This window comes from Nuphar pumila, chromosome 10 (genome assembly GCF_984573655.1).
Source record: "Nuphar pumila chromosome 10, dmNupPumi1.hap1.1, whole genome shotgun sequence".
NCBI lineage: Eukaryota > Viridiplantae > Streptophyta > Magnoliopsida > Nymphaeales > Nymphaeaceae > Nuphar > Nuphar pumila.
This window is the reverse complement of record NC_143258.1, coordinates 1,340,399-1,354,184: the sequence shown is the minus strand read 5'-3', so window position 1 is coordinate 1,354,184 and position 13,786 is coordinate 1,340,399. Positions and strand designations below refer to the sequence as shown.

Sequence of the window (13,786 nt, the reverse complement as noted above, 5' to 3'; positions counted from 1 at the left end):
TATCATGCACAGGTGCGCTTCTGTTTAAATGTAAGGTTCGTTTAAAATCGGTATGGGTAAGAACAGGTTTTGGTGTTCATAGGTTCGGGTTTCTTAGCAATTTGGGTTTAACTTCCAGTTTTCTCTCTCTCTCTCTCACACACACACATGCACCTGTTTGATTGTGTTTTGTTCTCCTTTTTGTTCTTATTTTCTTATCCTGTTCATCAAATAAGAGCTAGTCATAAGGGTGATCTTGTTTCAGCCGTGTGTTGCTCTAAGATATGCTGGCTTAGATGAGAAATGTGGGAATAGTAACGTTATGCAGATTCTAGATGCATATTGGTTTTTTTTTTTTCATTTAGTAGATTATCAACTGGTGTGGCAAGTGCTAAAATCAGCATCTTCTTATGGATGACTTGATTGCCTCGGGGTGCTATGCTTTTAAGTGCTTTCCCTATTGATGTAGCAGCTTCCTTCTATGTTGTTTCTCTGTGGCTCAAAGATGCTGAGTTCGGCCTCTGTTGAGAGACCATGTCTTATATGGTTAGTGTGATTGACTCGAGTGAGGAAGTTATCGGGGATGTTATGATGTTGCTGGTGCACGTGCAAAATAGTCAAATATCTAAGGTATTTGTAAATCATTGTGTTATAACAAATTTCTTCTAGATACAAATTAATGGGCGCACTAAAAAACTGATTTTTATGGATATTTTTTCATCCGCTGATCGCACACCATCGGCCGCCGAAGTTTGTCCGCTTGCCTTCTGGTATGGCGGAATTTGTAGCCAGAACAAAAAAAACAAGGTGGGAGCACAATCATATACTACTAGAATATGGAAAGATTAGCCACCAGAATCGTTTCCACATATTCATGATTTGTGAGGGGTATCGGTAGATTCTTTGTACTGTTCTGGGTCGGTCTAACCCCGGTTTGCCTGTGAAAAAAGATTTAAAAAAAAGAAAAGAAAAGGGCTCTGTTATTCAATAATTTTCAAGCTTGCTCCTTGGTATCAAAATAGCCATCCGATTTAGTTTCTGACAACCAAACATATGATGCCATCCCTATTCACAAAAATGGATACTAAGAGCAATAATAATAGCTTCGTGCAATTCATTTTATTGCGTGAAATAAGAATATTCCATTGCTCATTAAACAAGCTTTGTTTCTTGCCTAACAAAAAAAAACCTTGTTTTTATGTAAAAAGATTTCTTCATGTCAATAAAAGAAATTATAGAAACTGAAAATTATGATCATCCCATCAGCAGAATCCAGAAGTTCATAATGTTAACTTCAATACAAGTTGTATGCTGTACATACACATTCTTCACATAACTTCTGGTAACATGAGACTCAAAGCCATGTACTGGAACTTGATATCAGACTTGCCATGGACATGAAAGAATATACATAATAACCAAATTTACAATCCACAGCTACTAATACAATTATTTCATTTAATGTACAGAAATGCATCGAGTGATCGGTCTTCCTACTCAGTAACCCACTTCACAGCCCTATCTTGATGATTCAATGCAACTTTGAGCACATCTCTGCTAGTTTTTTATCACTGATTAATTTTGACTCGAGGCATTTTTTTTAATATCAATTAGCCAAGAGTAGACAAAGTTTATGTAGCCGCAACATGATACTTCAAAAAGACCAATGAAAGCAGTCGATTTATTACTGTCTGTGGCTTGACAAACAGCAGTGACCTGATCTTGAGAAATGGCACTTGGAAGTTAGGGCACGATAGTTTGCTAGTCATAGTACTGCCTCTAGTAACAAAAGTTTAATGGAAGGCTGGAGCGCTGGATCGGTGAAACAAAGTGCAGATCATAAAATCATGCTACTACTGTTATCCAGAGTCGGTAGGTAGAGGAAGAAGATTCTGATTGCTGCCTTTTACGAACAATGCCAATTCTGCAGGGGAAACAACCAACTTTAACCACTGTTCTAGTTCTTCACCTTCCACCTTTTCATTTTCTGCTTACAACAGAAATATCATAAGATTAGAATGTGACAACGCTGAACTCAAAGTCATACACATACTTTCATTATATTTAGCTCATAATAACTCTTTGTTAAAATAAACAATCCAGCAGTTAACCATTGCAGGAACCATTCCATAAACAGATAAATATCAATGTTGTGATAGAGACAGAGCTTCAACTAAATCAATTAAATGTTATATCAATTTCACAAAGCAGATATATTAACCCATTGACAATCATAATAAGAGCCTTCTAAGCATGTGAGTCATGTGACAGTGTGGCCATCGCTAAAAAGCTTTGAAATATATTCAAGTGTTAACATATAAAGCTGGAAACATGGTCGTATCCATGTCTACTCATGCACTCATACACATAAATTCACAAAATGAATGGGATGCGTCAGGAGGTTGATCCAGACCAAAATATACTAAGCAATAACATGTCAGATACTGTACAACAATTAAATAAAATAACAGGTAGAAAATCTTGGCACTTGATTAACAAAAATGAGAAAAGAATTCTTCTAAAACAGTAACATGGTACACAGTATTTGGCAAGATATTAAAATGTAAATACCAGGAAAGGAGGCTAAAGCAGACTCTAACAATGGAAGAAATATTTAATATATAAAGCTGGAAACATGGCCGTATCCATGTATACTCATGCACTCATACACATAAATTCACAAAATCAAGGGGATGCGTCAGGAGGTTAATCCAGAGCAAAACAGACTAAGCAATAACATGTCAGATACTGTACAACAATTAAATAAAACAGGTAGCAAATCTTGCCACTTGATTAACAAAAAATGAGAAAAGAATGCTCCAAAAACAGTAGCATGGTACAGTATTTGGCAATATATTAAAATGTTAATACCAGGAAAGGAGGCTAAAGCAGACTCTAACAATGGAAGAAATATTTAGCACTAACAGTGAAAAAGGATGGAGGTTCCACCACTACAAAGAATAAGACCAAGATTTTCAGTGATGCTTTGATTAAAAATGAACTTCTAATTGGACTATACAGTAAAGCTGAAGAGATGATTAAAAGATGGAGGCAAGAGAATCCACACATGAAGATTTTACACATGGTGTCTGTAGCATCTCTGGCAAAGAGAAGCCTTCAAATTGTGGGCACAATGTGTAAGATCACCTAGAGAAGGCTCTTATTGGCCCAAGCTGCTTTGTCATGAAATATTATAAATCGGTATGGATTAGAAAGATATTGCCTATTGCACCCTCTCCCACCAAAAATGAAATGCTGATATTTCTTTTCATGAAAAATGGTCTGTCTAACGTGTTTGCAATTATGTTAAAGTAAATAGACAACTTATATTGTCTCGAGAAATTGCCTTGCCGAGATATAGCCAAGACTGATAGATGAAAACATAGAATTTAGAAAGCACTTGAGCCATGAAAAGTTTGGCTTTGATCTTATGTATAGCACACACCTATAAGAGGTTTGGGTTTTAGAGCTGATAAATGTAGCTAAGCCAGTTTGCCACTGAGGCACCAAAACATTGTGGGAATCACACTGCTTCAGTTAAGCATAACTGCATAAACCATATGGACTTGGGACCTGTAGCATGATGTCCAGGAACAACTGCTATGAAGTGTGTGCATGGTATAGGTTATAAATCTGCTTTCTGGAAGATGTTTTGTTTCATCACTGGAAGATTAATGGAAAAGGCAGAACTTGAACGGCATCCAAGATGAGCAGCTTAAGCATCAACATTGATCAAAGAATTGCTACAAAAGTATATTAAAAATTCAATTAAAAAGCCGTTTTTTTTACCTTCCAATTAGGCCTCAAATGAGCAGCTTAAGCATCAAGACTTGAATTCATTAAACAATTGCTTCAAAAGTATGGAAAAATGAATTTTAAAACAACTTTTTTTTTACCTTCAAGTTGGGCACCAAGCCCCTCCACAACAGTAGGATTAGCACGCACAACAGAGAGTGCAACCTCCAGTGCAGATTGCAAAAGTGCTTTCACTTCTTTTTGAACAAGATCTACAAGATGTCCCTGCAAAGTTCAACCTCTAGATTAGCCTTGTCAGATTGAATGCCCGGATAATGCATAAACAGGATGCAGTAGCAATTGAACCTGATCCCTTGTCCAAGGAGCAGCTCCTCCAGCATCATCAAGACCACCACCAGATAACGTTGTCAGTGAAACTGGACCTATTGTCTGGTTTAGACCATATTCGGCTACTGCTTTATATGCCATGTCTGTTGCCCGTTTTATGTCATCAAGTGCACCTGTTGAGACGCGACCTGAATAAGCAACTTCTTCTGCTGCACGACCTCCAAGAAGAGTAACTAAGCGACCACGTAGCTCATCAATGAAGAGCAAGTAGCGGTCTTCACTAGGAGGAGTGTAAGTGAAACCTAATGCCCCCCCTGATCTGGGCAATATGCTCAATTTCTGATAACAAATAAGCAGTGAAAGCAAACAAAGTCTCAGATTTTGAAATAAAAAATTCGAGATAAATGAGTGGGGGATGAAAACAGAAAACAGAAAACAGTATGGTTTTGGAGAACCTGAGTCAGAGAGAGAAATGATCAAAACAGATTTCTATCAAAACATACTGGTACTTCTTTTGTAGCTTACCTCTACACGAGGCTGTCCTGGGAGCAGATTTGCAACAGCAGTACCCACAACAGCATGGCCAGCTTCATGTCTTGCAACAACACCTTTCTCAATTCCTTGCAATTTTGCATGTTTCTTCTCTATTCCCTTTAAAAAATCAATTCACAATGAGCCTATTTATACAAAAAAGGAAAGTTACATTCAAGTGAAATACACAATAAGATATCAAAATTGCAATGCTCAGGTCTGGAAGATTTTGTTTGTCATATCCTAGAACTCTGCATAACATGTTTGAGACATGCCTAGTTCTATGAATGCATCCTTGAGATGTACAAATAAGTCGAAATGTTTCTTATATTCAATTGCATTTGCACTTTAAACTCCTTTCCAATTAACTTCAATCGTGAACTGGGTGAATGACCAAAATCATCAACGTCAACTAGCTATAAAGCCATCAATACCTTCTGACTTTTTATCCAATGATAGTGAACAGGGATAAACACTAAATAAAAGATCCAGATATAAAAACAGCATAGATGTTTGAATATATTTCTATTGCAATGACAAAACTGATGTTAGAAAATGTGACCTCCGTGTTTAACCTGAGACACCGGTTAGGAATTCGGAGAATTGAAAATTATGAAATACTTTTCCTGTTGGAGTATATTATCCCATTAAGGGTGAATCAGCACAAAATCCAAAAATAATAATAATCACAAAAAAATCGCAGAAGAAAAGATAAACTAAGTTAATACAAAACAGCAATGTGTGACAGCTGATGAAAAATAACTTACAGCTATTGAACGTTCTACAGCTTTAATGAAATCTATTTTCTCCACAACAACTTTATTTAGTCGCCCAGCCAACAAGGCAGCCTCATTGACCAAGTTTGCAAGATCTGCCCTGCAACAAGGACAAATTTTGCAAAGTTAAAAATCCTGCTAAGCATATTTCCTTCAAAAGGACGAACGGCAATTAAAAATCAAAATAAACCACAGACCCAGTGAAGCCAGTGGTTGCCACAGCAATTTCACTTAAATCCACATCATCACCCAAAGGAAGTTCATTTTTACTAACATGAACTTTTAAAATGGCCTCTCTACCAAATTTGTCAGGAGTTTCCACCTAGACAAGAGTTGATGTTATAAGAAACAGTTCACAATACAGAGAGGTAAGTACATAGAAAATATTTCATGAGTGAACAAGCTACAAAAAAATACCAAAACTACACGGTCAAATCTTCCAGGACGTCGAAGGGCAGGGTCCAAGACATCAGATCGATTTGTGGCTCCAAGAACAATAACAGCAGAGTTGCTATCAAACCCATCCATTTCCTGAATGCATCAACACAAAGACATTATTTGAGGAATCAACTGTTTGTTTAATGTAGTTCCAAAATTGAAGTGTTTCAATGGATTCTCACTGTTAACAATTGGTTTAATGTTTGCTCGCGCTCATCATTACTAACAATACGGAATCGACCATCGCGACTCTTAGCCACTGCATCAATCTGCAGAAAGATATAAAGTAAAATCCCTAAACAAGGGAATTTCCCATTAAAATAAATTAATTGTTGGAAGTCAGTTGCTACCTCATCTATGAAAATAATTGATGGTGCCTCTTTCTTTGCTCTTGCGAAAAGATCTCTCACACGAGATGCACCCATGCCAACGTACAGTTCTACAAATTCACTTGCAGAACAACTGAAAAAGGGAACTTCAGCTTCACCAGCTACAGCTTTTGCCAGTAAAGTCTTACCTGTTCCGGGGAGGCCTACCTGCAATGATAATTACGTATATCATAAAGAATTCCCAAAAAATTGTGGAGACGCATTGAGTCAAATTGAACTAGGCCTTTTTCCCACTCCCTTGGATGAAAGGACACTCACCAACAGAACCCCACAAGGAGGTCGGGCACCTAAACGTATATACCGATCTGGATTCCTCAAGAATTCCTGGCATCAGTTTAAGAAACTGGTTTCAGCCGCCAGAGTCAACCTTACACCATAAATTATTAGCAATAAATGAACAAAAAAGCCACATTCACAAGTTGAAAAAAAAGAGACTCAAGGAAAGAACTTGCAAAAGATGCAGGAGTACTCAGGGGCGAGATTTTTAGCTGAACAAACACTTCTCATGCACCTAGTTTCCCTCCAAAGTCTTATGGACCAAACCCCCCCAATTCACCTATCTTTTCACTATATTTTGAATTTTCACAGCATTATAATTTTAGGCATAGAATAATATCATGCCTACCACAATCTCCTCAAGTTCCTCCTTTGCTTCATCAACTCCAGCAACATCTGCAAATGTGACCACATCCCCTTGGTCAGACACTTTTGCTCCACCAGAACCCCCAGCTTTACGATTTCTTAACTGGCCAGCTGTCTGCTAAAAGAGTGCAGGTTCTGCATTAGAAAACTGCATTTTGCAAAATTTCCTTTTAAATTGCAAAGAAATGATTAGGATTTCCATAAACACCTGAGAAAAGTTCATTCGGAAACGGTGAAGGAGGCCTGCAAGTAAAGCAACATAGAAAACAGCAATCTGCAAAGCAAAGACAAAATTTAGAATGCAGAAAATGCATGAATTTTTGTGAAAGGTTTAAGACTCAAGGCAAGTAAAGATAGTTCCTGAACTTCAAAAGCTATTCATCGACATCAGGTAATGTTTATGAATGTGGTTTTCCATAAGACACCCCAAAACTATAAAAGCTACCAAAAAATGTGAGAACAGTTACCAGTTATCACATGAGCATTCTTGCCAAGAAGCACAGGACAACTGGAATCAGGAAGTTGGGATTGTATAAATAACAAAAAGAAATTCAACATGAAATATGAATGGAAGAGATAACGATTTCTACAAGACACTAAATTTGTTCCTTCAACCATGACTCTTCACTTCAAACCACCAACTGTGTGACTCTCTATGCTAGTTGATTGTAGTGAGAGCAACATTCAAGACAATTTTAATCAACACGAAGGAGATCCAAGGCAACACCTCACACGCCATAAAATAGTACTGTGAAGGTTTGAAACCATTCAAATAAAATAGAAGAGGCAAGATAATAATTTGGAGAAAAAAATAAAATCAGCAAAATTGAGCTTTTTCCTTCTCCATGTTTTCCCCTTAACCAATTATTTGAATTCCTCTTACAATTTGCCATTAAAAGTTTTCCCAATATAAGCATTTGTAAACTTTGTCAACAAAATACTCACCATTGACATCAGAATGTGTTACCTTTATCATTGGTCATGAAGTTTTTTAAGGCATATGCTATCTAACCGTGCATTGCTATGGCAGAAATTCCCAACATCAGACCAACAGTAAGCAGTTTAGCAGATTCGCCAAACAACTGATATTGAATCCAGACTAACAGGCATAAACTTTAAAAGCAGAAAAAAATATTTTTGGGGTCTATCTATCATGCATTTCATTATTAACCAGAGAACAGGTTAAGAACAATAGCTGCGCAGCAAACAAAAGAAGAGAATTCAATCAAACCGAGAAAACTAAAGAAAATTCAACATGCCAATAAAACTAAAATAAGGCTAAATTAAGCAATTGGAACCGATAGGATAGCCGCAATTTCGTTTGGAACACCAAAAAATCACGACCTTATCAATCAATAACGATATAAAACCACTACAAAAGCCCTCACCATTGCAGAATTCAGGAATCCACCCGATCGCTTATCCGGCGAGCCGAATTCGACCTCGTTATCCAGCATCTTGTCGTACGGCGTTTTGATGTCAGTAGGCCTAGTGGTCGTGTACACGATGCGCTTCGTCGGTGATACCATCCTAACCAACGCCTCAGTGTCCCTCACCCTGCTATCGACGTCTCCCTCCGGGGCTGCTACTTCAGACTTCAAACGGAACATGATATGCACACCGTCCACCTCCACCTTCTGCACCTGGTTAGTGTTGATCCTGCTAAGGAATTCACTGAACGGGACGCTCACATACGACGTAGGAACCCGCGGCTCCGACCCCGGGAGAGGGATCCCCGGACGGAGCAACCTCATAATGAACATGACGATCCCCAACTGCAGGAGCAAGATACCGATCTCCTGCACTTGAATCAACGGCCGCCACTCCCATCTCCTTCCCCGCCACCACCCGCTCCGCCCCTGCTTCTCCCTCTGCGATGAAGTCACCGGCTTTTCGACGCCGCCGTCGCCCTTGCCGTCCTCGCCGCCGCTGGAGGCTGGTGCCTTCTTAAACCCGAGCTTCCCGTCGTTCTTCTCGCCAGCGGCAGCGGATTTCGAGTCGCCGTCCTTCTCGCACGGCCCGCCGTTCGCCCGGGCGCTCGTCCCGCCCCGCCATCTCCGGCCCTTCAGGAGCCCGCCCCAGACGTCGAAGCCGTCGCCGGCCCTGGAAACTCTAAGGGAAACTGGGGACAAGCACCGGAAATTCCGCAGGAAACTCGCCGGAATCTGGATTCTCCGCGCCGGAGGGAGGGTCCTCGACCGGATGAGACCCGAGGAAAACCCTAATTTCCTGAATTGCTTCGCCCAAGAGCTCGGATTCGCGGATTGCACGGATCCGATGGTCGACATTAATCAGAGAAACTCGGATTTTTTCTTCGAAAAATGAACGAATTAAATAAATATAAATCGAAACAAATAGAAAAAAGGAAGGAGAAGAAGAAGTAGTAATAGTAATAGGAGACAAGGAGGAAGATGAAGAAGCGAGACGACTCGGGTTTGTTCGTTTCTGTGGACTGGTTCGGAGTTTATCGTTTGGAGCTCGACGTCGGCTTTATCCGTTTGTACTTGGAAACTCTGTGAGCGATGCAATGACGAAAATAACCCCTCATGTTTTTTGAATGGTCGTTGAGGGCTACGGTATTGCCATTGGACCATTGGTATTGGTTGGTGTGAAAATGGCAAAAAAAAATGCTAAAATAATGAATACACAAATCAAAATGTTTTGGAATTTTAAAAAAGAGGGTTATTTTGAGGTTTATGGTTGTTGAGAAATGGGAATAAGAAACATTAGAATCAGTAATACGTGAATTAAAAATGTTTTAGAATTTTAAAATCTCTCTCTCTCTCTCTCTCTCTCTCTCTCTATATATATATATATATATATACGAGTTTATCTTTGGTACAAAAGATTTGACCTATAATACGTGAATTAAAAATGTTTTAGAATTTTAAAATCTCTCTCTCTCTCTCTCTATATATATATATATACACACGAGTTTATCTTTGGTACAAAAGATTGGACCTATAATGTAGTTGGAATCTCTCCGTGCTAGTTGTTTAGACAAAATTTAATCTCATAAGTGTGTTCAACATTGCTTGATTTAGTAGGAATTTACTTTTGGATTTTTTTACTAAAAAACACAATTTTATGAGTCAGAAAAAAAATATATGCCTTCATAGCCTTTGATTTTTTTATCACCAAAAAACCATGTATACAGGTTAGATTTCAGCAGTACAAAAGTTGGTTTTCCCTAACCAAAACATATAGATCACATGGTATTATATATGAGAGAAAAAAAAACCAAACAGGGGAGTTCGGCCCCATTTGCCAAATAATTTGCATATACAAACCATGTAGCAAACTTAAACCCTATATATAAAGAGAGGGAGTAAGAGGTAGGTGCTTGATGTTTTTTTGTGCCTATCGAGTTTTGGAATGATTGTTTCTATTTTTTTTAGAATCTGATCATATAATCTACATGCTTGATTTTGTGGGAATCCATTTTTGAATCGTCTGCCAAGTTAGGTTTTTATACAACAACAACAACAACAACTACGCCTTCATCCCAAAACAATTGGGGTCAGCGATATGAACCAAAAAAGAAATTCATTTTGGGTCTTCCACATGAATCCTTTTCCTCCAATCATTTCTATCCAACGCCATGTCCTCGGTGAGGTTCAAAGCATTCATATCCTTTCCTATCATCTCCATCCAAGTCTTCCTAGGCCTACCCCGACCTCTTTTAACTAATATATTTTCCCATTTCTCCAACCTTCTAACTGGAGCATCATTAGGCCTTCGCCGAATATGTCCAAACCACCGTAAACGATTCTCTCGCATCTTATTTTCAATGGGTGCAACACCTACCTTCTTACGTATCTCTTCGTTCCGAATCTTATCTTTTATTGTATTTCCACACATCCATCTAAGCATCCGCATCTCAGCTACACTCATTTTTTGAATATGATGTCTCTTGGCAGCCCAACATTCCGTACCATATAGTAAAGCGGGTCTAATAGTCGTCCTATAAAACTTTCCCTTCAACCGCAATGGCATTCTACGATCGCACAGCACTCCAGTAGCACTTTTCCATTTCATCCACCCAACCTTTATCCTATGATTTACATCTCCATCAATTTCTCCATACTTTTGAATGATGGATCCCAAATATTTGAAATAATCATTCACCGGTATATCTTGCTCACCAAGCTTCACTACACTCCCATCACTACTTCGTTGCTTACTAAACCGACATTCCATATATTCAGTCTTACTCTTACTCAACTTAAAACCTCTAGCTTCCAATGTCTGTCTCCATAATTCTAACTTAGCATTAACCCCAGCTCTAGACTCATCAATCAAAACAATATCATCAGCAAACAACATACACCACGGTACATTTTCTTGAATTGATCTCGTAAGCTCATCCATCACTATCGCAAATAGGAAAGGGCTTAAAGCAGATCCTTGATGTAACCCAACCGTTATCGGAAAATTGGTTGTCACCCCTCCACAAGTGCGGACATTGGTTACTACTCCTTCATACATATCTTTAATTATACTAATGTACTTGAGAGAAACACCTTTCTTCATCATTGTCCACCAGAGAACGTCCCTAGGTACTCTATCGTATGCCTTCTCTAAATCAATAAAAACCATATGCAAATCTTTGTTCCTCTCTCTATATCTTTCAATAAGTTGTCTAAGAAGATGTATAGCTTCCATAGTTGATCTTCCAGGCATAAAACCAAATTGATTCTCCGATATCATGACAACCTTCCTCAACCTAGACTCAATCACCCTCTCCCAAAGTTTCATAGTATGACTCATGAGTTTTATACCACGATAGTTTGTGCAATCTTGTATATCACCCTTATTCTTATATAAAGGCACCAAAGTACTCTTCCTCCACTCATTAGGCATCTTATTTGTTCGCCAAATCAAGTTAAAAAGATTTGTCAACCATTCTAAACCTTTCTCTCCCAAGCATTTCCAAGCCTCGATAGGTATACCATCTGGGCCAACTGCCCTTCTTGATTTCATTTTCTTCAAAGCCTCTGCAATTTCTTTCTTTTGAATCTTGCGCATGAAGTCACGATTTATCTCATGAAAAGGAATGGAGAAGTCTCCAAGATCTTGAGCATGACTATCATTAAATAGCTTATCAAAATAATCTTTCCATCTCTCCTTAATCTCCTCATCTTTGACTAAAACCCTTTGCGTTTCATCTTTGATACATCTAACCATACCCAAATCCTTCGATTTCCTATCTCTCATCTTTGCAAGCCTATAAATATCCTTCTCGCCTTCTTTGGTATCCAACTTGTCATAAACCTCCTTATATACCTTAGCCCTCGCGTTTCGAACAACTTTTTTAGCTTCCTTCTTTGCTATCATATACTTCTCCAAATTCTCATTATCACGACTCTTACTTAGATTTCTATAACACTCTCTTTTAACCTTAATAGCTAATTTGACATCCTCGTTCCACCATGATGTATCCTTACCTAGTGGTGCACCGCCTTTAGACTCACCCAATACCTCCTTAGCTACTTTTCTCATACCACCCGCTATCTTATTCCACATTGATTCTGAATCCTCCTCGAGACACCAATCAACTTCCTTAACTACCTGCGCTACAAACATTCCTTGTTTAGCTCCTTTCAGTGCCCACCACTTAATTCTAGGATCTATCCTATGTCTATCCCTTTTGCGGCATTGTCTAATTCTAAGATCTAAAATTAAGACTCTATGTTGTGTAGCTACACTTTCTCCTGGTATAACCTTACAATCGATGCAACAACCCCTATCACTCTTTCTAAGTAGGAAAAAATCTATCTGACTCGTATTAACCCCACTTTTAAATGTTACTAGGTGAGACTCCCTCTTCCTAAACCAAGTGTTTGCTAAGATCATATCATAGGACAAACAAAAATCTAAAATCCTTTCTCCACTTTCATTTCTTTCTCCTATACCATAGCCTCCATGGATATTCTCAAATCCATCCCTACTAATGCCTACATGTCCATTAAGGTCACCGCCGATGAAAAGCTTTTCTCCATAAGATGTCTCTTGTACTACTCCATCTAAATCTTCCCAAAATTGATGCTTAATGGAATCATCTAAACCTACTTGAGGTGCATAAACACTAATAATATTAATAATATCCGTACCTAATACTAATTTAATAAGTAAAATTCTATCACCCTTCCTACGGACCTCAACTACATTATCTATAAACTGACGACTCATAGCAATCCCTACTCCATTCCTATTCCTATTTATTCCTGTATACCAAATCTTATATCCCCAAGTTAGGTTTTTATAAGATTTAAAAATCAATGGTGTACAATTTTAAAAAATATTCAATGCTTAAAAAAATATTTTTTCCTCAAAAAAACACGATTCAAATGTGATTTCCATGTAAATTGATCATGCAGAACACATCTGTGGTCAGATTTTTTTTTTAAAACCTGAAACCCCCTATCCAAGCTCGGTAGGCACAAAAAACATGGAACACCTACCCTTCTCTCTCTCTCTCTCTCTCTCTCTCTCTCTATATATATATATATATATATATATATATATATATATATAGTCACAAATCTAGATCTCAATGAATTATCATTAATGGAATATCTTGAGCTATTTTGAACAAAAATCAAATTTTCTAGCAAAATCAAAATTATGTGTGTGTGAATAATAAATAAAAAACTTTATAAAAAGTGTTTTTATGACATTGATATTTAGCTTGATGAGAGGTTCAAGAAAGGATACCAGTCCATAACTAAGTAGGGTATGGTCTAAAGGGGGTTAAGTATGTATTGGGATGTGTGTAGGGGTTTGATACACATTTCAAAGGTTTAAGATATCAGGTATGGCTTGGAGAAGGTTGGTGAAGCCAAACAGTCAAAATTGCATAGGGTTTCCTAATTGGTAAAGTCATTTTAGGGAGTTCAGGTCTAAGGGTTGTCACCCAAATTTAGCAAAGCTTCTTGGCTTGGGTGT

The 13,786-nt window shown here is 38.1% G+C and overlaps 1 protein-coding gene across 2 annotated transcripts; it reads right to left on the bottom strand.

Moving 5' to 3' along the window:
- Window positions 1–1,199: 1,199 nt before the first annotated feature.
- On the bottom strand, window positions 1,200–9,364 carry LOC149823183 (ATP-dependent zinc metalloprotease FTSH 7, chloroplastic-like). 2 transcript variants are annotated; one of them, XM_090018703.1, is made up of 13 exons: window positions 8,227–9,364; window positions 7,047–7,112; window positions 6,822–6,956; window positions 6,455–6,520; window positions 6,158–6,343; window positions 5,990–6,076; window positions 5,787–5,900; window positions 5,567–5,691; window positions 5,361–5,469; window positions 4,588–4,713; window positions 4,081–4,401; window positions 3,876–3,999; window positions 1,200–1,966 (listed from the first exon to the last, which is right to left on the bottom strand). In XM_090018703.1, exons 1-13 carry the CDS (start codon window positions 9,124–9,126, stop codon window positions 1,839–1,841), a joined length of 2,487 nt encoding a protein of 828 aa, XP_089874829.1. In that variant the 5' UTR covers window positions 9,127–9,364; the 3' UTR covers window positions 1,200–1,838. The 2 variants fall into 2 exon arrangements, with proteins under 2 accessions (XP_089874829.1, XP_089874830.1); XM_090018704.1 differs by having other exon boundaries at window positions 6,822–6,953; window positions 8,227–9,363.
- Between the last annotated feature and the right edge of the window lie 4,422 nt (window positions 9,365–13,786).

What these genes read in the sequence shown, in the direction of transcription:
- LOC149823183 (XM_090018703.1), bottom strand. Translation starts at nt 9,126, where the DNA reads ATGTCGACCATCGGATCCGTGCAATCCGCGAATCCGAGCTCTTGGGCG. An exon ending in GATTTGACCGTGTAGTTTTG is followed by an intron (nt 5,692 to 5,786) that starts GTATTTTTTTGT and finishes ACTCTTGTCTAG; the next exon opens with GTGGAAACTCCTGACAAATT. An exon ending in CTGTAGAACGTTCAATAGCT is followed by an intron (nt 4,714 to 5,360) that starts GTAAGTTATTTT and finishes GATTTTTTAAAG; the next exon opens with GGAATAGAGAAGAAACATGC.